Source organism: Anser cygnoides, chromosome 3 (genome assembly GCF_040182565.1).
Source record: "Anser cygnoides isolate HZ-2024a breed goose chromosome 3, Taihu_goose_T2T_genome, whole genome shotgun sequence".
NCBI lineage: Eukaryota > Metazoa > Chordata > Aves > Anseriformes > Anatidae > Anser > Anser cygnoides.
The window spans coordinates 106,911,448-106,935,529 of NC_089875.1; the positions used below are offsets into that span (position 1 = coordinate 106,911,448).

The 24,082-nt window shown below is 49.4% G+C and overlaps 1 protein-coding gene across 1 annotated transcript; it reads left to right on the forward strand.

The window, feature by feature from the left end:
• The first annotated feature begins 12,646 nt into the window (after positions 1-12,646).
• Positions 12,647-18,067, forward strand: RRM2 (ribonucleotide reductase regulatory subunit M2). The gene is made up of 10 exons (XM_048071289.2): positions 12,647-12,801; positions 12,880-12,945; positions 13,064-13,198; positions 13,373-13,489; positions 13,975-14,108; positions 15,234-15,328; positions 16,079-16,212; positions 16,647-16,751; positions 16,887-17,000; positions 17,400-18,067. The coding sequence occupies exons 1-10, from the start codon at positions 12,709-12,711 to the stop codon at positions 17,550-17,552; spliced, it is 1,146 nt and encodes a 381-aa protein (XP_047927246.1). The 5' UTR covers positions 12,647-12,708; the 3' UTR covers positions 17,553-18,067.
• Positions 18,068-24,082: the final 6,015 nt, after the last annotated feature.

Consider the following 24,082-nt stretch of genomic DNA (forward strand, 5'->3'; position numbering starts at 1 on the left):
TTCAGCCGGGGCAAGGCCTTGCTGGGCTTGGACCCCAGCTCCCTCAGCTGAGGCTTGCTGGGTGGCCGTGTCCTCACAGCGGGGCTCTGGGAACCCACGGAGGGCCATCCCTCAGCTGTACCTCATCCCGGTGCCACCAGCACTCCTGACACCTCCCCAGCGGGACAAGCTGCAGCTTGCACCGGTCAGGGGTGACACCGGGTGGGTGACACCAGGCCTGCTCTCCCAAGGTCTCTTGGGCAGCGTCTGACTCGGTTCCCCAGGGGCTTTAACTCGCAGGGAGGAAAAAACCAGCCGAGGTTAATATCTCACCAGCAAGCAGTAAAGCTGACCTAGTATTCAGACATCCACATGAGTTATGGGAGCTGGCAGGGCCGTCCCCTGGCAGCAGGGCCGTGCTGGCTGTCCCCGTGTGCCCCTAGCCCACTTCAGGCTGGAGCCAAGGCAGCGTCCCACGGCCCGGTCGGAGGCACGCACTTGGATAATGTCAGCGGCTCCGGGCCTGGAACAACTTGCTGAGAGGCTGTAACGTGATCGTGCCTGACCCCTGCGTGCTGTGCATGAGCCGCGCTGGTGCCAGCCAGCCCGTGTCCCCGAGGACACCCAGCCACCGGGTGGGTCTGTAACGGGGCTGCCGGTGGCAGCGCGCATCCTGCGCTGGGGCTCTATCTGGAAGCATCGCTTCTGCTGGCAACAGCAGTTGGGAAGAGAGCATCCTTTCATCTACCCGGGCTTTGAAGTGCCAAATGACGTGCTTTTACCTAGAGGGGGGGCCTCAGCGTTTTTCTGGTTGAAAGAGCTCGTGCGATTTTTGGTATTTCACCTTTGACGAGACTCATGGCAGGGAAGGCTTTACGTACAATATACCTGTCAGCAGGCAGCTAGCGATGTCGGGCTGCTCTGTGCCAGAAGGCAGGGCCGAGGGCTCGGAGCTGCGTTGGCTTCTGCGCTGCTGGGAGGCGACAAAAGGGAAGGGGGGGAGGGAGGATCGCTTCCCCTGGCTTCCCCAAAACACGGCTCGTGGATCCAGGGCTTTGATTGTAAACTCAGTGACTGCATCTTCTCTGAGAGGCAAACCTGGAAACAAAGACTGGGGACAGGGGTGGGCAAATCGGCACCGCTGGCAAGGAAGGATTTTGCTTTTCCTGCTCACGGAGAACCAGAGACACCAGCAAACTATGCTTCAGCTGAACCTCCCCATGGGAACATACGGGCATTTTAGATGCCCTGCAGGTGCCTTGCCTGGCCTTCAGGTGTCAGTGGGCTAGGATTGCTCAGGATTATTCTGAACGTTTATTTGTACGGCCAGCAGTTAGTAGTGTTCTCACAACGTCCATGAGACATCCCCATAGGTGTGCTGAAGCCACGACCTAGCAGCGTTGTGGATGAGCAGTGACAGGCAGCCCTGGTGCTGTTGTGCAAGTCGGTACCTGGGGAGCACCGGACCCCATTCCTGGGCAGCTCACAAATATGTCAGGGTAAGAAATAAATGGCTGGAGCAGGAGTAGAAGGGCAAAAGATGAGCACCAAAGCCTGATTTCCTGCATGGTGGTAAGCGTGGGCCTGAGCTTATGAGAATATGGATCTCGTCTATTCTCTAGGGCCAAACAGCAAGAGGCTACGTTCCCACTGAAAATGGGGAAAAGTTCCTCACCCTGAGCATGGTTAAGCACTGAGGAGGCTGCTCAAAGAGGCCGTGGCGTCTCCATCCTTGGAGGCTGTCAGAACTTGCCTGGCCTTGGGCAACCTGCTCCGACTTGGCAGCTGGCCCCCAGGGGCTGGAGCACGTAACTGCTGGGAGGCTCTTCCCATCTGAATATTCCTGTGCTTCGTTTGAGAAGGAGGAGGAGGAGGAGGAGGAGGAGGAGGAGGAGGAGGAGGAGGAGGAGGAGGAGGGGGAGTTGGAGGAGAAGGAAGAGGAGGAGGTGGAGGAGGAGGAGGCCTCCACAGTGCCCACTCAAGGCCTGGAGGTCCAACCTTGTGCACGTCCATCATCTTGGTCAAGGGATCTGGGAGGTTTAGGGGAAGAGGTCACCAGGCCACATTGGGGGTGGTCTTCCAGTTTTGATGGGGGCAAGAGGCTGGAGCTGTAGAGAGGCAGCCAGGCTCTCTCAGAGGGCTTCTGTGTTGCGGACAAGCCCTGTCTGCATTTATTTACCGACACAGATGGGTCCTCTGAGGCTACGCTTGTTTGCAGGGAAGGCCAAAGTGCGGTTATCCGGGTGGCATTGCTGGCTGGGTCCCAAGCAGGTGGCCAGCACCACGGCCCCACGGGAACACGAGCTGGAAATGCTCCCTGCCCGTGCTGGCATTGATTAACAGGGATGGGAACAGGGCAGATTGACAGAATTCACCACTCCAGTGGCTGACCCTGCACCAGAGATCTGGTCCAGCCAGGGCTGGATGCACCGAAAGTGGTGAACTTGAGTTTGTTGCCCTGGCTTGTACAAAGGACAGGAGGGAAAAGCTGTTCTGGAGCTGATGGAAAGCTGGGGGTAGATATGGGTGTGTGTAATCAGAGTGGATGTGAGAGCTGCGTGTGGCTGAAGGTGGAAAATATAAGCAGAAGAATTGGGAAGACAGAGTGCCTTATGGGGCCAGACCCCAGGGAGCAAAGATGCTCTGCTTAGAAAAGTAATTTCAAACAAAACTATGGGATCTGTGATATTATTTACTCATAACCTTTATTATCACATATGATTTTATTCTACTGTTACTTTGCTTTACCATAGGCCCAAACTGTTTATTACCATCACACCAAGCAAGACCTTAACTGACCTTCTACACCCTTGGTTGTAAAATCTGTGTACAATACCACCTGGACATCATCTCTGCGAAAATCCCCCCCCTTTTATTCCCCTGGGGCTCTCGTCACTGCTTAGCTAGCCCCAGGACACCGTGAAATACCTGGGTCGGTTCTCAGCAGCACTTGACAGCACTTGCAGGCAAGTTTGTGCTTCCTAAACCTGGGGAGAAATCCCCAGAAGAAGGAGGACCAGTGCCTCAGGTACTTCTAGAGCTGAGTACTCACAGGCTTTTAGTGTCCTTAATAAAGCAGAGAATATGGAAGTTTGCTGTCATATCTGCTTTTTTAGACCAATTGTCTTGACCCCAAGTGGGACCCGAGTCTAGATCTGGGGACAGCGGCGTTTTGCAAATTTTATTTTATTTAATTGAGTTATGGGGTGAGTAGGGCTCGCTGCATTGGCGACGGTTAGTTAAAGCAAGCTGACTTAATGTCACTGAGTCATGAGCAAGTCAGACTTTTGCCTGCTGCCTGCTTCTTCTGGGACATGTCAGGGCATTGGTAAGAGCAGAGCATACTTACAGAGGAATACTGGGTTGCTTAATAACGAGGATTTTTCTGCTGAGCTTCGTGAAAAGTCCCTTACACAGGTTGGGCATTAAAGTCCTGGAGACAACGTATGTGACACTAATTATTACAAAATGCTGCTGCAAACATGTGATCTCCCTGTGACAGCACGGTGTAAGCCTTGGCTAACGAAGCTCCCCTGCTCCTGTTGGGGTGGAAGCGGTTACCTCTCGGACGGGGTTTGTTGGCTGGTGTAAACGGTTCCCACAGCCCCAGAAGAACTTAGTGCTGAATCTCCTGATAATGCGTGTAGGTTTTGTTTCTGAGGTAAGCACAGACTTAATTAGAAGGCCTTTTCTTTCTTCAAAACCACAGTAAAAAAGGCTGCAGATGTCTGCCTACACTTCCCTTGGCTGGCAAGGTGCTCAGCACCTTAATGACCGGAGTTATTAACCACCAGTCCTCACAAACCAAGCGGTCTCGGCCCGCCAGGAGAATAAAAAAGATGAGGAAAGTAGGCAGCCAGAGCAGGGCTGCACTACTCCTAGCAGCTCAGAGCTCGGAGCAAGGCATTGGAAGGTGGGGATTTAACTGGAAACTTCTGACACGGGGGCAGGCTGCGACCTCTTCCAAGTCCAGGTGGTTTCTGTGCCGTGGAGCAGGGCGCGGGGCTGGAAACCACCACGTGCATTTGTATGCTACCTGCTGCCGTTCAATCTCCAGGCTCTTGTTTGACACCTGGGTGCAATAACGATGGAAATAACACACTGCGTGCTATAAAACCTTGTGCTGACGGCAGCGCGTTTCCCCCGGCGCGGCCCGATGCCATCCTGCTTCCAGCTGAGTCAGTTCGCTGCGTGGGCAAAACCCTCGGCTCAACAGCTGGCAGCGCTTCAGCGCCGCTTGCCTGAAGGCAGCAGCAGGTCTCCTTGCTCCCTTTTGATCCGAGGGGTGCCCGGAGGACGTTTGTCTTGGAGGCATGGGTCTCGGGCTCAGCTGACTTGTGCAGAGATGTTGAAATACCACAGGGACTCCTGGGGGGCTGCAGAAGCAGCTGAGATGCGCCTACAGCCTCAGCCCCAGCCCGCCTGCTTCTCACAGAGTTTCTAGCTCTCGGTGCAAGAGCAAAGCAAACGAGGACGTGATCTGAACGATCCCCTCATCCTGAGATGGAGAAGCCCTGGACCTAGGGCTACGGGGTCAGTGCCAGGGACCGGCAGCACATTCCTGCAGTGCTTCGGGTGCCTCTGCGAGGGGATCGCTCACGGGTCCTGCAAGCCATTAACGTCGGCTGGTCACACGTTGCACGGGGGTTACCTTGGTCTGGTTAGCTGTAAGGATGCTGCAGCCATTTTTAGAGTGTATTATTGCTACAGGTGTAGCCTTAAATTGTCATTTTCAGCCATCAGGGGAACAAGGCCCTTTTATAAATTGGATTCAATAACTTCTTATAAAAGAGAAGTAAGGTACACCATCCGGAGGGACACGAGAGCTTCTCGGTGCTTTGATTTGTTACTTAACTATGTTGCTTTCTCCATTATTTTTTTTTAATTAAGATCTCTATATGAATTTCATACACAACTATTTTATTGCCTTTATTTTAAACACTTTTAATCATACTGAAGGTGTCAGAGGAACCTACCTCGTGCTACAGACGCAGTCTGATACTGAGAGGCGACCCACTGAAAGCTTCTGTTGCTTTTCATCTAGCCTTAATAAAAAATGGGAGAGCAAAAGGAAAAAGTCTGGTCTCCTAAAATGGTTTTAAGATGGTTTGTTTCTGCTAGTTTTGAAGGCTGAGTGCTGGTTTCTATACGAAAGTTGTCGTTCTCTTGGAGTCTAAACGTACTTAATTGTAATTTATTATAAACGAGCCTTTTAATCCTCGCTAGTGGCCCTGAGTCTGCAAACAGATGCAGCTGGGCTTGGGGTTTGCACAAGCTCCAAGCAAGGGGAACACAAGGAAGGGCTCTTCCCAGCACAGTGAGTAACCATAGCAGCCGAGGTCTGCTTTGGAAAGAAGGATATGATTTCTTCTCTCTCTCTCTTTTTTTTTTTTTTTTTAAAGTTTGTTTTTACACCAGTTCCAGAAGAACTTCCCATAAAGAGGTTATTTAGGTTTAAAACGAGACAAAGCTCTCCCCCAGCTCTTGTTTAGCACTGATTAGACCCAAAAGCAGAGTCTTCGGGAGGCATTTTAAGTAGAAATAACAATCGCCTTGAGAGAGCTGTGAGTGGAAGACCCTCCGCCCTCCCCCTGGTGAATAAAACACAGCTGGTGAAGTGCTTAACAGTGCCCAGTGAGCTTTTCTGGGTTAGAAACTTGTTTTTCCTCGCTCACTTCTTAGAGGCTTGACTTGATTTTAGGTCAGAAACAACAACAACAAACAAACAAACAAACAAACAAAAAAAAACCTCACCTTATTTTTTCTCTCTCTAAACCCAAATTGTCAGGAGTTTTTTTTTCTTTTTTTTTTCTTTTTTTTCCTCCTTTTTTTTTCCTTTTTTTCCTCTTTTTTTTTTTTTTTCTTTGCACAATGCTAAATGTAAATCAACCACAACAGGTTGTACAATGCTATAGCAGCTTGAACCGGCTTGGGCAACCAGTGAGAAGAATACAGCTAAAAATACGTTCATAAAATGTCCTGCTTGAGGCCTGTGAAAAGGAGATAAGTGGAAGAACAGGGAAACCCTGGTCCAGTTGGCTGAGAGAAGTCACCGCTGCCTGTCCCATCGGTACATGGCGGTATTGATGAGCACAGCCTCTTGGCCTTCGAGGTCCTCTGCCAGCCCTGCCGGCTCCAGGGCAGTGCCAGAGCCCCCGAGGGGACAGCGCTGCCTCTGCACCGGGGATAAAATCCCCAGCTTGTGCCGCTTGCCATTGCCTGGGACTGCAGGAGCAGCTCAGGGGCTTGCAGGCTGGCTTAGAGAGAGTAAAGGCCATGGGGGTGATGTAGCCTGCACCTCGTGAAGGCTGTGCAAGGCTTTCTGGGGACTGTGAGCAGGCACTGGCCAAGTCCTGTGCTCCTTGCTCAAAGACGACTCCATGAAACCAGGTTTCCAGCTTTTGCGAGCACTGAGGTAAGCCTGGGGGAGGCCTGACGGGGAATGGAGCTGAGATACCTGTGAGGAGAATTGGTCCTCCACGCTCTCCCCTGCCTCCTGTTGTGCTGGGGATAACACTCCCGGGTAGCAGTGATGCTGGCAGCAAGGTCCTTCGTGGGTTGAAGGCACCCCTGGCGCTTTACGGAGGGAGAAGAGGACAGGGAGAGAGTAAAAAGCTCTTTCAGGAGTACTTGATGAAGGAGGTTGCTTTGTTCTCCTGCTCTTGGGTGCTGCACCAAGGGGTTATTTTCCTGCTTGGTTTGAGGTGCTGCTATCGTGGGAGGCCTTTCAAAGAGCCCTGAAAGTGCTTCGCAGCGTTTTCCAGAGGTGACCACACTCGCCTCACCGCCTCTGGAAGCCGGCGAGGCTTCGTTCCCAGCGCGTACCACAGCCCGCCCCGCTGTAGCTGGCAGGGGTCTGCCGAAATCTGGGCTCACCCCACAAAATGAGCACCAAAAGCCCCATCTGAGCCCGGAGGCTGAGCCAGGGCTGGTGTCGGACAGGCTGATGTCCCCTCACCTGGCAATAAGGACACGCTGGACACGGCACTTCTGTACGGGGGCAGGCTGCTAGCTGGCTTGTTCTCCTCCAGCACAGGAGGCAGCAGGGGGAAAGGAGCTGCTCAGCCAGAAGTTAACGTGTATTTTCCATTCTGCTAGCATTGCTGCAGCAGGCAACAAGAGCCTGCTCGTTGCTCTCACCTGGCGGGGACCATCCCTCTCCTCTCCTGTGCATGCACATTGGTTTCAGGGCTGACTCGATCCCTGTGGCTGCAGGGAGCTGGGGAACCAGCAATGTCCTTATCTGCTGCTTTCCCCGCCGTGGTCCATCTCTCCTAGCCCTTTGGGACCGATACTATAGGTTATTTCCAGGTGTTGAGGGGTGTTTTTGGAAGTGGTAGGATGCGACACAGCGGGCGGCACATAAAAGAAGCAGGGGGCAGGCGCAGGGTGGGTGCAGCTGGGGGTGGCGAGGGGGTGCCCGGGCTGAAGGAGAAGCGGGACAGGCAGGGAGACGAGAAGGAGAGGAACTTTGACGACTCTGGGCAAAATGCTTTTTTTTTTTTTTTTTTTGATTTTTGCCTCTAGGATACGATGGCGGATTTGTAATACTTTGCCCTTCCTCCCTGCCGTGCTGCCCAAGCGCCCCCAGCCCTGGCCAAACCCTGCGCAAAGCTCCAGCGGCCGGGGCTGTGCGCGCAGCGGCGGCGCACGGGGAGGCCTGCGGGCTCCCTCTGCTGTCCCCGAGGGGTCAGAGCTGCCGGGGGAGGATGCTGAGGCCGGGCAGGGACGGATCCTGCCCTCTGCAGTCCCCTCTTCAGCCCTGCTGGGGCCTGCCTGTGCCCCCTGCCTTGCTGCGCCCGGGGGACGCCAGCCCCCTCTCCTCCCCAGGGGTGGGAATGGGCAGCTCTTCTTCTATGCGCTTCCCTGCGGGAAAATTGTCCTTGTCTCGTCGCTGCTCTTCTATTGGGGGATTTTTGTGCCTTGTGCAGGTAGCTGTGTTTAAAAAACAGCGCTCGGAAACAGAGAAACGTCTCCAGGTTGTCCCGCTTGGTAAGGGAGCATCGCTGTCTGCATGTGGGCTGGGACCAAGACTGTCATCCATCCACCCCCCAGGACATTTCCCTGGACTCCGCTGGGGCTGTGGCTGCCGTCCGTCCTTCCTGTCCTCTGGCAAAGCGTGTGGTCCTCTCCTGCTCATCAGCTTTGCAGCTGAACCGTTTTGAGCTCTGCAGAGAAGATAGGAGCTGCTAGGAGCTGCAGGCACCAGGTCTTAGGGGAAGGGCTGGGCACCTGGGATGGTGCCAAGGAAGGGGAGGGGTGTCCCTGGGGAACACGGGGGCCACTTTGCAAAGCTGCTTTTGAGCTTCAAAAGATGGGAGCTGAGGTTCTGGGGTCCAGATTTTTGGCAGCCTGGGGAAAAGGAGGCTGGAAGCAGCTGAAGGAGCCTGGTGCTCAGCAGGACCAGCTCATATGTGAGCCCTAGGGCCAGGGCAGGCATGGGGAAGGAGCCCAGGCGAAAGAGGCTGCAAATTGCTTTGTCTTGAAGAATTCATTCATGCGACAGCACTGGACAAAAGGGCATAGACCAGAACTTAAATACTGGAAAACAGCAGAAAAACTAGAGAAGAAATGGGGGCAGTCAAAGGGGAAGGCAACTACTGTGGAAAACTGTAGAGGAGGTGCAACTCTAACGCAGAGTAGGTAACGAATGGTCATGTAATGCCTTGCTGCATCCATGTGTGATTGACATGGAGTTTTTTCTCAACTTTTAGGAAGGAAACACCAGCAGTAATTTGGCTGTAGAGTTGTATCTGTTAACAAAACAAAATAATGCCTCTTCTGCCCCCAAGCACTGCTATGGGAAAGGAGGAGAGAGTAGATTTGTTACAGGTTTTAGAAGGAAGGGGGGGATGGGACATGCCACATCTGGCTTTTTTTTTTTTTTTTTTGGTGTGTTGAATTTACAGTCACAGGAAACCATCTTGTGCAGGTTTTTTTCCCCTGCCTTCAGCTGGGTGTGTCAGCAGGCACAGCTGGGGCAGCTGAGCCCCTGGGCTGGCTGCAGAGCATCGTGATGGATGCCAGGCAGAAGGGCTAATCAAATCATCCATCCTAATCCCTTTACCCCCAGAGAAACTTGCCAGTAACTGCTGAGCAAATCATGATGAGACCGAATAAAACTGTCAAGTGAAGTCTTAAAATCATGGCTGGAAATGGAGGAATCTGCCATGTCACCAGGAAAGCTGGTTCAATGCAAAACTGCACTGATGAAAAATATTTCTTTTCTGAAACCCACTTTCTGGTTACTGCCCAAGGCCAAAAGATCCGATGCCCTTTTCCTTCCCTGCCAGCTGATTACAGCAGTGCCTGGTCAGAAGCATTTTGCTAGTGCTGGGGGTTATCTGGCTACTCCTAACAGCTTTCCCTGTTTTCTTCCCCAGTACATGGTCTTGCTTTTAGGCTCATTAACACTGAGGCCAGAGTGAGACAGGCCAGGTTTATGCTCATTACTCACCGCCCATTATCACTGCCTTCACAAGTAGGCTTGTGCCTATCTCGTCTTTCACTTACGTTTATTTGGGATCTTTCCTGCCTCTCCCTGGTTGTGCACAGGGACTGAGCAGTGAAAGGGTCCCCTGCACCTTATTCTGCCCCCATGGGGTCACTGCTGGGCCCCTGTGATGAGGTTTGCCCTGGAAGTTGCTCCTTTGCAACAGGACACTGTATGAAAGGAGCCTGCTGGTCCCATCTTGATGTGATTGTGACCAAACCCAGACAAATACTGAACCTTTCCAGGCTCTGCAGAGCTGTTTCTGGCAGATGCCACCAGAAAAACAGGCAATGAGAAGTATCACCATTTGCTGTCCTGCCTTGATCTCCTCAGTTGTAGACTTCCATGATTTTGGTGCTGCTTTTCTTTGAGGTACATGGGGGCTCCGGGCTGCTTTGCAAGCAGGGCAAGCTCCAAAGAGGAGCAAGAGAAGAGCAGCTCAGGCCACTTGGTGCTGTGGTAGCAGTCACTGAGATGCACCAGAAAAGCTGCTGTGCAGGATCTGTGCTCACCGTAAGCAATATAAGCTGCCCAGAAGCAAGGGACCTTGGGCTGCCTTCCTGCATTGGCATTTTGCGTGAGTAAATGCAGAGGAATGTAACCCAAAGGAAGCTTCAGTGGAAATATTCGCTTGCGGTGACTGACAGGCTCCTGCAGGAAGGGCCTGTAATTTTCTACGTGTGGCAAGAGATCGGGAGCGCTGTCTGTGATCAGGGCCCTTTAGGCCTGAAAATCCCCTGCCTGTCACATCGCCTCCTGCCTGGAAAGCTGGAGGAGACAGGAGGAGACAAGCGCGTGGTGCTACCAGAATGGCAGGGCGAGGCCTTCCTGACAGCCTTGTCTCACAACCCCATGGATGCTGAGGAAGGCTCCAAAATCAGCGGGGCCCTCGTGTACTGCTCACCTCTGGTGGTGAGGAGCAAGTGGAGCTGATTGGAAAGTTTGATTTTTCCAGCTCTTGAAACTCTTGTAACACTGATTCCTCTATCTGGTGCTTACGAGCCACAGCACTGTGTCCAGCTCTGTCAGCAGCCAGGGAACAGCATGCCCTGTTACACCATTAAAACACCATTAAAACCACATATGCAGCTGTGTTATCTGCAGACTTTTCCCGGGAGTTGTAAACGGCAGGCAAGGACCTTGAAAAGGCAAGAAATGCGGTTTGTATGAAGTTAAAGATCAGAATGGCTCTGGGGAGACATGAGGCCTCCTTCCCTTCAGCAGAGCTGGTTCAGTCTACGAGGGCCACCTCCGAGCTCGTTGGCCAAGCTGGTGGTCACTGAGGTGGCACCGGGGCTGCCACCAGGGCGGTGTGAGGACAGGGGCCGTGCTGAGCTCCTCCTGCAGCTGATGGGAGCTGGGGAGGACACGGGACCGTGCCCCCCGTTGATATCCCTTGGGTGTACAGCCTGGGCTGGGTGACACAACATCCCACAGCCCCGGGCTGCCATTACTTCTGCCTTCCAAGTGCCTGCATACCGCCCAGCAAAGGAGGCGCGAAGCTATTTAGAATTTCAGGGTGGGGCTGGGTTTTTGGTTTTTTGAAAAATTCCACTCTGGGCCAGAGCCGGGAAGAGCAGAGTGCCATTTCACGCCCCCACATAAAGGGCCTGAGGCAGGTGATATCCCCAGAGGCGCTAGATGAAGGCATGCCAGGGTGGCACCCTGCTGCCTTCAGTCCGGCTCTGGTGCTTGCTTGGAAGTGGTTGCCCCCAAATGCAGTTGTGTCATGGAGGGGGATGCACAAGGGCTCGCCGTGCTTGCTGTCCTCCATCACACTGACTGTAGGTACATGACCATGTACCGTGTGTGGCCTGCAAGCCCTATGCAGCTGCCTGGGTTTTGGCCCAGTGGGTCGGGGCAGGGACAGTAACAGGGCTCCTGCCAGAACCCACCGGGCTTGTTGGAGAAGAATGAATGCAAACGGGTTAAACTGTTGTAATGGGAGAAAAAAGTGTGGGCGTGGAGTCTCAAATATGGCTTTTTTGCAGCTCTAGGAGCAACGTGCATCCTCACAGGCCCCTTCCGCACCCCCGAGCCCTGCCATGTGCCTTCCCTCCTGCAGAGCCCTCTGTCACCACACAGGGCTTGTCCCCATGCCATCTCAGGACGGTTGCTGAGCTGCAGTGGCGGTGCAGTGCAACGAGTGGTGGTACCAGTGGCAGCCTGGGGGACCGGCGGCTTCGGGATGCTTTTGTGGGGTGGTGGGTAGGCCGCCGGGGCTGTGGGGTTGGCTGTGGCTATCTGCCGGCCGCTCCCCGGCAGCAGGGCAGGGCGGAGGTGCCTGCTGAGGAGGTGGCAGGAGATAGCAGGGCCCTGCGCGGTGCTGGCAGGCCTCCCTGCCCCTCCCGCCCCAGGAATCGCCTTCCTGGGTGATGGCTGGAGCTGCCCCGTGCCTCCCGATCCCATCGGGGGGACACCACCTTGGCTGTGGAGCACGATGGCCTAGAAGAGTTTTTCCCTGACACCCAAACCCATGGTTGATACAGGAGGCTGGGATAGCATTGATGGCCTCACAGCCTCTTTTTTTACTGCAACAGACAGCTGTTATGGCTTGTAGTGCCTTATATGAGGTTTGGAGGCCATCAGGGTGGCCTGGGGTGGGTTTTTCAGGGTACTGGGATGTGGTCTTTGTGGCGCAAAAAACTGGGATGGGGTTTTTGTGTCCCGGGGCTGGGGTACGTATTTAGCATCTCTGGGGTGGGTGCCTGCCATCAGTCCGTGACCCTAAACAGGGCAAACGCCCCCAGCCCAGTGCCTGGGCTGGCCTCTTCTGGGGGCTGCCAGCCCAGGGGAGCTCAGCCCCCGATCTGTGACCTGAAGTGTGTGACTGGCTTACATTTACGAGGTCGGGGGGGACAGCACTTCTTGTTGTTACAGAAAGAAAAGGACCCAGGGCGCCATGGGGGTGCCACAGCAGCCGGGGTGGCCGGGGGGGGGGGGTGACACAGAGCGCCCAGGGGGCGGGGCCTGCCCGCTCGGTGGGCGGGGCCTCCGCGCTCTCCCGCCTTTTTCCTCGGCTCGCGAGCGCGCCAAAAGCTCCGTGCCGCTCCTCCCGCTTCCCGCCGCCACAATGGGAGGCGGGCCGCCGGCCGGCCTTCCACCCAATGAGCGCCGGGCTCGGGGCGCGGCGCGGGCCGCGATTGGCCGGCGGGGCGTTGTGGCGCCAAGTTCGAAGGGGATATAAAGGGGGCGGCGCGGGCGGCCGGCGCCCAGTCTCTCGCCGCGCCGCCGCCATGCTGTCCGCCCGCGCCCCGCTCGCCGCCCGCCAGGAGCAGCTCCGGCTGCCGGCCCTGAAGGGTCTGGCGCTGAGCGACAAGGAGAACACGGTGAGCGGCCCCTTCCCTCCCTCCACCCTCCCTCCTTCCCTCCCAGGCCCTCCTCTCACCGCCCCGCTCTCCCCGCAGCCCCCGGCAGCGAGCAGCAGCCGCGTCCTGGCCAGCAAGGCGGCCCGCAACATCTTCCAGGAGCCGGTGAGTGCGCGCCCCGACGGCTTTTTCCCCCTCAGCGGCTCCGTCCCCGCTCCCTCAGGGCCGGCGGCGCCCCTCGGGGCCCGTTTCCCCTCCCTCAGCCGCTCCCTGCCCGCCGCAGGTCCCCCGGAGCGCCGAGCAGGAGGAGCCGCTGCTGCGGGAGAACCCCCGCCGCTTCGTCGTCTTCCCCATCCAGTACCACGACATCTGGCAGATGTACAAGAAGGCCGAGGCTTCCTTCTGGACGGCGGAGGAGGTGAGGGCTCCCCCCGGGCAATTCCCCTCAGAGACCCCCCCCAAGCCTTGGGGCACCCCTGAGGCTTTGCTACGGGTGTCTCACCCACACCATCCCTGCCTCGGGAGCTCTTCTTCCTCGTTTCATCGCTTTCTATTAATGTCTTCTATTAATGCATTTCTCTTAACGTTTCAGGTCGATCTCTCGAAAGACCTCCAGCACTGGGAGTCGCTGAAGCCCGAGGAGAAATACTTCATTTCTCATGTCCTCGCCTTCTTTGCTGCCAGCGACGGCATTGTGAACGAGAACCTGGTGAGTGTGGGGACAGAGCCCCGATACTGAATCGCTCAGGGAATTGAGTCTAGCCAAATAACTGTGTGGTTAACGGCACAACTGCTAGCTTGTCTGCTTAGAGCACGTAGCGGTGCCTGATGCTAATTAGCAGACTCGGGTTGCTTTTTGTAATACACAAGTTTGCGCTTCTCCAGTGAGCATTGCCCTGTAGTAGTAGCACTTGCGCACTTCAGAGCCCCTGATCTGCTTCTAACCTGTCAGTGCTCTCCTAGTGGAGGCTGAGGAAAATTAAGAAGGTTCACTGTTCCTTGGATTAAAAACCAACTCATGACTTGGAGCTGTGAGGGGCAACTGCTCCTCCTCTTCCTTTTCAGAGTCCACACTTCTGGGACTAACCTGCAGAGAGCTCTGTGGGCTGAGCAAGAGTAGTTACAGACAGCACCACTGCTTCTAACCTGCAACTTAGTTAAAAACTTTAACAAATGCTCATTTATTTCCTCTAGGTGGAGCGGTTCAGTCAAGAAGTACAAGTCACAGAAGCTCGTTGTTTCTATGGCTTCCAGATTGCCATGGAAAATATACATTCAGAAATGTATAGCCTTCTGATTGACACATACGTCAAAGATTCTAAGGAGAGGTTAGTATTGCCTGGTAATGAAAGGTCTGAAACTCTTAACTGTTGAGATTTAAGTGATGTATATCCATTACTTTGACTCAAAAGCTGGTTTTGGGGTTTGAACTAGATGTATATAAAATAATGCTAAAAGTGCTGCTTAAAAGCAACTTCAGAATCTTTTTGTTCTTAAGTGTGTGAGAATTTGCTTAGATTGCGGGAAACTGAAACCACTCAACACTGAAAGTAAGAAATGAAACTATCTAAAAGATAGAACAGTCAAACAAGTGGCTATATTAAATTACAGTAAGCTCTCATATAGAGGACCCACTGCACCTAGCAGGTAGTTCTGTCGGATAGTTTCACTGAGAATCTTACCACTTGAATTAAATAATCTTACCGCTTCTATTAAAATCTCTAAAACCCAGGAAATCTAGTTAATGTTTAGCACCTAGTGACTTGACTGTTTTTGCTTGGTTTAAAAGCAAGCCAAACACTTTATTTCCCAAAAGTGGCTTTTGATGTTGATTAAAAAACAAAGCCAAAGTGTAACAAGATGGATCAATTCAAGAGTTGTGTATTAAAGCTAAATTCAGGGCTTTTGAGCAGTCTAGACTGGATTTATTCTGGTATTTTCTTGTAAGACCAACATCTCTTGAGAGGAATATCATATGGCACTAGATGTGGTCGAGAGAGATTTAGTTGCTGATACCTTGTTGAAAGCTGACATCATTTCTACTCCATGGTGCTTAATTCCACCAAGTGATTAAGGAAGAATTGTCTACTCCGTGGTGCTTAATTCCATTAAGTGTTTAGGGAAGAATTGCTTACCTGAAAACTTAGGTCTTGTCATTGGAGGTTGGCCTGTAGTTTTGAAAGCCTCGTTCAAGTATAACACTTGATGAAACAGTACTCCCCTTGATACTGTCAGGAGTTCATGTGAATTGGTGTTGACATGACAGAAAGGTGGTGCAGAGGTAGTAGATGGACAGAAATAGAGATAGACAGGTGCAAAACAAAATGGGTCAGGTTACTTCAATATTGGTGTTGAGGCTACAGAGCACTTGTAAGAATAATACCATCTATGGCTCAGAGCGTTGTTAGTTGCTGTGCTGCTGTCTCATACTAATGATGCTTTTTGCTTTGCAGGGAATTCCTTTTCAATGCTATTGAAACATTACCATGTGTTAAAAAGAAGGCTGACTGGGCCATCCGCTGGATTGGGGACAAGAAAGCAACATATGGTGAGTACGTCTATTGGAAGCAAAGCAAAATTCCTTCCCTAGCAGAATGGAGGAACCACCATTTCTCTAGACAGTTTAGAGATTGTCACAGGATGAATAAATGCTCTCTGGTATAATTCTGGAGGTGAAGATTTCCATCTTGCAAATGAACATGAATATTTGTGAAATTGTTGGCATTTCAAATAATGATAGCTCACATGGCGTTCTTCATACGCTTTGCTGTACGAACAAGTAGATAAGGCATGTCTGGAACTGCACTGGCCATTGGTCTTAAGCAGCCTTGTAACAGTTCGAGGCTGTGGCTCCTCTGCCCCAGTGATTCTTGATGTCTCACCTCACAGGTGAGAGGAGATGGTAGAGATCGTTATTTTACTACTACTAAAGCATTAAGTGAGGCCAAAGGTCCTCACTTAATTGAGGATGAGCAGACACTGACTTCAGTCTGCTGCCAAAATGGCTACTCTTTGTGTGCAATCTTTGGAAAAAGGCAGCATTGTTTAACCTAGGGGAAGGAGCCTTGCCTTCAGCTACCTGCTAGCCACTCTAATTTGTTTTTACTTCTTATATTCCAAAGTTTTACTTGATAACCAGAAGCCTTTGCTATAATAGTTTTATGGACAGTCTATAGCACCCTTGAGAAGAAGGCTTCATTTTCCTTGGAGGACTCTGTTTATTGGTCTATTCACAACTTCTCAGCTTTAATCCTGTTAAGTCTTCTATGTGATACCAATATCCATTTTCTTGTAACAGGAGAACGTGTAGTAGCTTTTGCAGCTGTGGAAGGAATCTTCTTTTCTGGCTCTTTTGCATCAATTTTTTGGCTGAAGAAAAGAGGATTAATGCCTGGACTCACTTTTTCTAATGAACTCATCAGTCGAGATGAGGTAGGACTCAACTTTTAGCAGTTAATACAGTGATGTGCAACGTAGCTCGAAGTAATGATATTCTGCTGGAGCCTGTATTTTTCTGCAGGGTTGTGTTTAGAAAGAGGCAGTCTGTAAAGCTCACTACAGCGTGTAAATATGTGGCCTCATGGATCTTAGTGGGTGAAAGTATTTTATTAACTCAAAAGTAGCTTAAAGCTTCTCACCAACTCTTTCCCTCAGCGTACCTTGCTGAGGGAACAAGTGCAGTTGGTACTGGCCTGAATTCAATTGTACCTCCTTTTGGTTAGGCAGGAAGTTTGTCTGCAGACAACACATGTGGCAAGCGTAATAATGGTGCCTAGACTTTAGGCTAGTGGTTATTCTGTGTTACTGATTCGAGTGGTTCTTTTAAATCGGCGTTCGTGACATAAGTTTCTGAAACTTCTTCCCAGGGTTTGCACTGTGATTTTGCCTGCCTCATGTTCAAGCACTTGATACACAAACCATCGGAGGAAAGGGTAAAAGAAATCATCATGAATGCAGTTCTCATAGAACAGGTAATTGTCTGCTGCTTGTTTAGGAGCTTGATCACAATTAAGGGTAAAGCTGTGGAGCTGTTGGGTATAAAATTACCCTAGACAGCGCAGAATGAATGCGAGCTGCTGTACACGATGTGCTTCTATTTTCTGCAGGAATTCTTGACGGAGGCACTGCCTGTTAAGCTGATTGGTATGAACTGCTCTTTAATGAAACAATACATCGAGTTTGTAGCAGACCGGCTTATGTTGGAACTGGGATTTAAAAAGGTAAGGCTAATACATAGAATCTGTCATGGGGGAAAAAAGACCATATCAAGTTTAATTTCTTCCAGAAACCCGAATCCTAAAATGGCTGCAGCAATATTGGTGTAACTTACAGATCCTGTTATTAGTCCCGCTGTTAGGAGCTGTGTGGGTACCCACAGAAGAAAAAGCAAAAGGATGCTAATGAAAAACATGTAGGAGTTGCTGTGCTTCTGTCTAATGGGAATTGGGATGTAAAGGCAGGAATGAACAGAGAAGGCTTGGGGCAGAGGTTTTGTTCACTATGTAGCAAGCCCATCAGTGGTGTCATTAGCTGCCTTTGCACAGCTGATCTTTTTAATGCTTTCATGGGTTGAAGATTTGAGCACCCCTAGTGACTGTAGCATTACCTTTGCATTTCAGATATACAAAGCAGAGAACCCTTTTGATTTCATGGAAAACATCTCTCTGGAAGGCAAGACCAACTTCTTTGAGAAGCGAGTAGGTGAATATCAGAGGATGGGAGTCATGTCAAAGCCCACAGACAACTCTTTCACCCTGGATGCAGAATTTTAAATGGACTGAGATGGCATGAGTTAGTGTGTATGCTCTCCTCTTTACAAGGAAAGATTAAACATATTGAGTCACATTGTGACTTGATATTTTGTACTAAAATCCCCCTGTTGAGAGGTGTGGAGACATGGATACTTTTAAGGAGGCTAGTGTAACCCCAGCAGTAAAATCCCTTTTATATTAGACTTTGCCAAAGGTGCTAATTCTTAGAATGCTTAGATGTATCTCTTGAAACATGCGCTACTTATCTGGTGAAATGTGGGCACCTTCCTTCTGCCAGATGGGGGGTTTGGGTAATCACCACTAGCTTCTCCAGTTCTCCACATCTAGGAAGGACTGTTTGGCAAATTCTGGTCTTAAACTTGTTGAATACTCTGTAGAAAACTCTGGAGGCAGCTACGTGACCTCACTGCTTTCTTAGCAGGTTTTAAGTTTACTTTTTTGTATTATTTTAATAGTTTGTACATAAACCTGGCACTTTAATTTTCAAAATAAAGAACTGTCTTGTAATACTCTAATGGTAAAATGCAAGTCTAAATGTTCATGATCTTGCAACCTAACCTTTCGTGACGGGTGCTTCTTTCCTGGTATATAACATGAAAGAATGGTTCTGTGAAACAGACTGTAATGATTTTAAAATCTGTCAAAGAACAAAAGTGTATGGAAGGTAAACAACTTGATAATAAGCTGGATATTCTGTGTATTGGAGAATAACATGCAGCTTGCTTGTGGGCTCGATGGGTTTTCTTCAGTATCTGGGGAAGAAACTTGATGGAACTTAAATAATTTCTGAGAAATGGAAGACTGCTGAGTTGGCTTCTTTCTGCTAAAGGCTTCCCTCTTTGAGATTGTATATAATACATACGGTGCTTCTCAGAGATGCTGTCTGGGGTTAGAAGTCACTGATTTGCTGATCCTTGCTCCTTCACTCTTGAGTGCACTGAAGCTGATGGTGTGTGACTGTTCTTCCCCTGGGTCTGTGAAGCTAGCAGGATGTGCACGTTTCTAAGGCTGTCCTAGGGAACAAAACCATAAATTAAAAATAATCCCACACCCCAAAGGCTGGAATGCAAGGCAGAAAATGCGAGACTTCTAACAGATGGCTCCAAAATGTCCCTGCAGCACTGATGTTGGTAACAGGTCAGCAATTGCAATGGGCTGAGAATAACGTGCTGGGAACTGGAATTGGGGATGTGTTAAACTGAATGGCCAGATGCATCATTTTGAAACACTGAAACTTGATTTTTTTTAAAGTTATTGGGCATGTTTCCTGCTAAATATCAGCATTGTTCCCTCAGCAAGTTTAGTTTTGAGCTTGGTTTTTGAGTAGGGTCTAGCTGTATCATAATCTTTTTCAACTTGATTCTTGATATATACCAAGGATGGAAATGGTTAGGGTGGATAACTAATTTTTTATCCCTAATTCAGCAGATACGAACCAGAACTGTATTTTCAGCATGCTATAGAAGTGCTGCTTGAAATGGAGGTGTGATGGCCAAGTCATCTTCCTGTAATGGCGGACAGGAAGAAAGTCTCTTGTAGCCAAGTGTATTTATGGGGTAACAGATACTGTAGACATGGGCGCATTAGAGATGGATTAGATAGGAATTAGTCAGAAGTGATTCAACAAGAGAATAAGGCTTGCTGTGGTTGGTATTAATCTCATCCTGGCGTCACAGATGTATAAATGCCTACTTAATTTTGGTTTATGTACATGCTGTAATGCAAATCAGTTCTTATTGTGTGGTTTGGAGGAAAGCTATGCAGCTGGTCCCACCTTTTTAAATTTTGTTTTCACAAGGAATTAAATGTCTTGCTGGTGCTTAGATTACATAGATCATGTCCAAGCCTTGATAAAATACTTATTTACTGAGAAGCGATTAGTTTCTAATTCAACTGAGATGCCAGTTGTTTTGACACTTGATTCTCTTAAGCATTGAGGAGATAATGAAAGCTGTCACTTCTCTTCAGAAATAAACCAATAAAATGAATGTAAGTGAAAATTTAACTGACCCTTCAGGATATGTTTAGGAATTGAGTTTGAAGAACCAGTAGAGACTGAAGCAAAGTGATGGAAGTGCTGATTTTTTTGTACATGTATGAATCAGAACAGCTGTCTGGTGGGGGTTCTGGCACAGTAATTGCCGCAAGTGAAAAGCAATTAGGCTAGTAGAAGAAAAATACTGAGGGATAAGTAAAAACGGATATGTTTGGTGCAATGCTCTGTCAGTTAATTTATGCAGACCTGATCCCTAGCTATCCCCCCGTGTGTTCTATTGCTATTAAAACTAACAGCTTTTAATAGCACCAGACGCCATGGAAGAAGAGTAACTTCAAGCCCAATTTCTTATGTTTATTTTTTCTGGTGATTTTAAAACAAACTTGCATGGGTACAGGTGAGAGATTCTGACACGTTTTCTTTCAAAGTTGCATGTCAGATGTAAAATCTTAGGCAATGTGGGGGAGTGTAAGAGCAGTGACCTAAGGTTAGGCTCATCTTCAGGAAGCAACTGCAACATTAGAATGTAATGACAAAGAAAATCCCCAGATTTCTCAAATTTCCTGGAGTGATTACAGCAATTTGTGCCCAGAAGAGGTCAGAGAACAGCTCCTGCTGCTCATGCCTGCAGCAGGGCACAGCCAGCCTGCAAATCTGAAGGCATATTAACAATCTGGAGCAATCCCTGAAGGGTAGCTGCTTCCTCTACGCTGGTGAGAAGACAGAAAATTTGCCAAAAAGTAGTAAGTGAATGGAGTTCTTTCAAAGCCTACTTCTCACAGTCAGTGATGCCTCATTTTATTTTAAGCTGTTGATTACCTATTACCTCTTTAGCCTCTCTATGCCTAATGAATTATCATTAGAAAGGATCTGAGAGCTTCTTGTGTCCTGTTTGCTGGTGGAAAGCTACTGTTTTTGTTAGGAATTCATCCCTTGGGAGTGTTACTGATATCCTCTGATTCACACAACACAGTCGTTTGGTTTCTGTGGTACAAGACTTCACATCAGGACTGGCTTACAGGTCAGAGTTATGCCTGTGCTGTCTTTAATGGTGGCATTGCTCCTTCCTCAGCCTGCAGAGAAACAGCTTTATTCCTTTGGAGTGTATTGCATGGTGGAAAAATGATGTCTCTGATATCTTCAGTGAAGAGTTCTTCCTTGATCAGCAGAAAAAAGGTGGTGGTTGGGCATCTGCTCTTAGTTAAATGACAGGTAGCTGTGGGGTGTCGGTGGGATGAAGAAGGAACACCAGTTTTCATTCCCATGTCTGGGTGTTACTGGTGCTCTGCTGGCCATCAGCTGGCAAATGTGTGTTGAGGTATGAAGCCAAGCAATCAGCAACTCCTAGGGCACTGACTGGCCACCAGAGCTGTGGCTTTGGCTCCTGATTCTAGGTTACTCCCACACCACTACGTGCTTTTTGAATCTGCTGGAGAGGAGTGTTTTGAAGGTGAGTGCTGCATGCTCCAGAAGAAAGGGTTGTGTTAAAATTCCTCCTGCTGCGGATGCTTATTCTCCTCCTGCAAGCAGAAATCCTGAGATGCATCGAGGGTGAATGAATTTAAAATGAATACCTTTTCTTCCCCCTGCTGTTACTCATTTTTTTTGAGACTTCAAATATCAAGAGAAAAATACCTTAGTGGAATGGCTTTGCAATTCTTTCCAGCAACCAAATCCCTCTTCTGCTTTTTCCCGGCTTGTAATACAGTGTGTAGTTCAAGCCGCAGGCAACGTTGCTTTGTTCATCAGATGAAGATTACAGTGAATTACTAGGAGATGCTTGTGCTATACAGCACTCGGGAGCACTTGGCTGACACTGAATGCTCGTGTGGAGGTTTTTCCCCTGGTCTAAGGGTGAAGATTCACATGTTGGATACACACTGGTGCCTCTCAGAAGCAGACCGGGGGGGGGGAAAAGCATCCAAGGCCAGTTTGTTATCAGTTACCAGTAACTCCTACATCCAAATACTGTAGGATTTAGCTTAAATTAAGGGAGAGTTTGCAGTTTTTGCATGTCCAAAGCTTGGACTTGCAAACAATGGTCTTCTGGGTTGTGTTTCTGGTCTTGGGGCTAGGGGGTGCTGGTACTCCTGCTGCAGCCTCTGCTGTTGTCAAGGGCTCCTGGTAAAATCCAGCTTGTGCAGTCTTTACTTCCCCTAGTAGTATGAGAGTTTTACTTTGCTAGAACCTCATCCTAATGTGAATCTAGCAAATGAATCGTCAGGTAACTGAGCCAGTTAATGCTATGCAAATAAGTTGGCAGGTAACTAAAACTGTTAAATCAGTCACTTTGAGGCTGAGCTGCTGGGCCCCAGAGGAGGGTGCCTGCACGAATTTCTGTAGATGGCCAAATTTTGGGGCAAACCAGTTCTTGCTGTGCATGCATGTCCGGGATATGTTCCCTGAGAAAGTAAACCTCCAAACCCATGGGTCTGCAGGTGCTGCTCGTGTAGAGCCCCAGGAGATTTTGCAAGAGCAGAGGAGTGACGCTAATCCCTGGTTTGAATCTGATGCCCTGAAGGTTGGTGCATAGTTTGCCAGTGCCCAGGCTTTTGTGAGAAGCTGGGGGCCCATCTCTTCATTTCAAAATGCCATTTGGTGCCTGTTTGACCACTTACACACTGTTTTATTTTAAATTTTGCTGGCCTTCTCTGATAACTGTAGCCACATTGTTTCAGCAGTCATTGATTAATGGCAAAGGGAATTTCGTCCTATCCTCCTGGGTAACTTAAATATTTTTGTCAGAATTTTATCCCTGAGCCACTAAACTGGCAAAATCCTTGTGATTCAAAATCAGGATGAAGCACTGGGCTTCGGCTGTACTTCTTGCGGTGACTTTCTCACTTCCTTTGCACTGCTTTACGTAATAATTTTGTTTTGATGTGATCCAGGAGCTTTCAATAAGTGTTTGTGTCAGTGCTTCAGAACAAATCTCCATCCTCCCACCTCGAATCACTGTTCTGCGAGACACTGAAATGTGTTTTCCCAGTTCAGGACACAAATGAATAGCAGTCTCTGGTTGCCACCTGCTCTGGTTTTATCTTGGTTCTGTAAGTAGCAAAGTGTGCTGACAGCCAGATTCGTATACCTCTCTCCCTTGTATTTAATTAAAAGATTTCTCTGCCATGAATTGATTTTCAGGGTGATGCTAAAATGTTTCACCCCCACCAAAAAAAAGTACACTTCTGTGCTTCAAAAGTTAAAGTTCAGTGGAGCAGAAGGGAGCAGGGACTTGGCAGGGAAGCCGTGGAGCAATGAGCTTTCATTAGATGAACTTCAGAAGCAGCACTGTGTTTAGGCAGGGAGTGTATTGGAAATGAGCATTTCACAACAGAAATGTTAGCAGGGCCAAGTGTTCCCATTTGCAAGTGTCTGTTCTGGCCGTAAGTTTCTGCGATGCCACTTAAATGCAGCCCCAGCTATAAGGAGGAGTGAAATGTAATTCCCTCCTAGAAGGAATCAAAATATTAATTGTGTATTGGATTCTCTAACAGCTTCAAGCAAAACACATTCAAGGCTTAACAATGACTTTGCTGTTTCGATTACCGCTTCTGGAAATTGCATCTCCTATTGATGTAGCTATTACAGTTACTCCTGATAATGCTGTAAATACATGCGGACGTACAGAAAACTGAGCCTGATCTGGTTATTATTGCTGCGTGTGAGTTAAGACTGGCAAATGTTGGAGAATGTAACAGGATTATTTTTTAATACACATTTTCCATAAAATGGTTATCCCTTGTCAAATTGAAAAGCTATTTACTATGTGAAGTAGGCTAATTTTATGGTAAGTTTTTAATCTTGCAGTCTTTTTCATCATTCAGCTGTTACTGCACTTGCTGTTACTAAATCCCAGGATTACATATGAAATCGCAGGACGGCTGGATTGCATTTAAATTAATTAAAGCAAAAATGTTTCAGGTGAAATGCTCAATATTGTGTAGATAATCAAGAAGCAGATGCAATTTCACCTCTTGCATCCCCACATAACACATGGAAAAGGACTGAGATTTAAATGTGCACAAACTCAAGCATCACTGCTCAGACTCCACATGGGGGGGGGGTGAATTTTGGGCAGATTAGGGAAAGTTGTTCGTAATGATGAAGTAACTTTGCCTGAAGAGACATTCAGGACCAGGCTTCCCCATAAGCACAGCCACGCAGCTGGTCCTTGTGGTGGCATTGACACAAGTGTGCAGTGATTCCTTTGGGCCATTCCTGCAGGACATCTCCGCGTCTGAGCCTCCTGTGGCTGCTGTCCCATCGCCTCTGCAGGTGAACTCAGGCTTTCTTCTACCTCCTGCTCACCAATCTATGCTCCAGTTCTCCATCAGCTCAAGCAGAATTTCTCTTGGAGTTAGGTGGCTGCCCCAGCACTCAGTCTAAAACCTGGTTTTGCAATAACTTGTGGTTGACTGCAGGTAGCTGCTGCAAGCACTACAGCCGGCTGTCAGCAGGGGGGCTCCTGCACAAGGAAACCAGCAGTGAGCCCAGCAGTGCAGTGACCGGGCTGCTGGCCCAGCTGTCTGTGAGG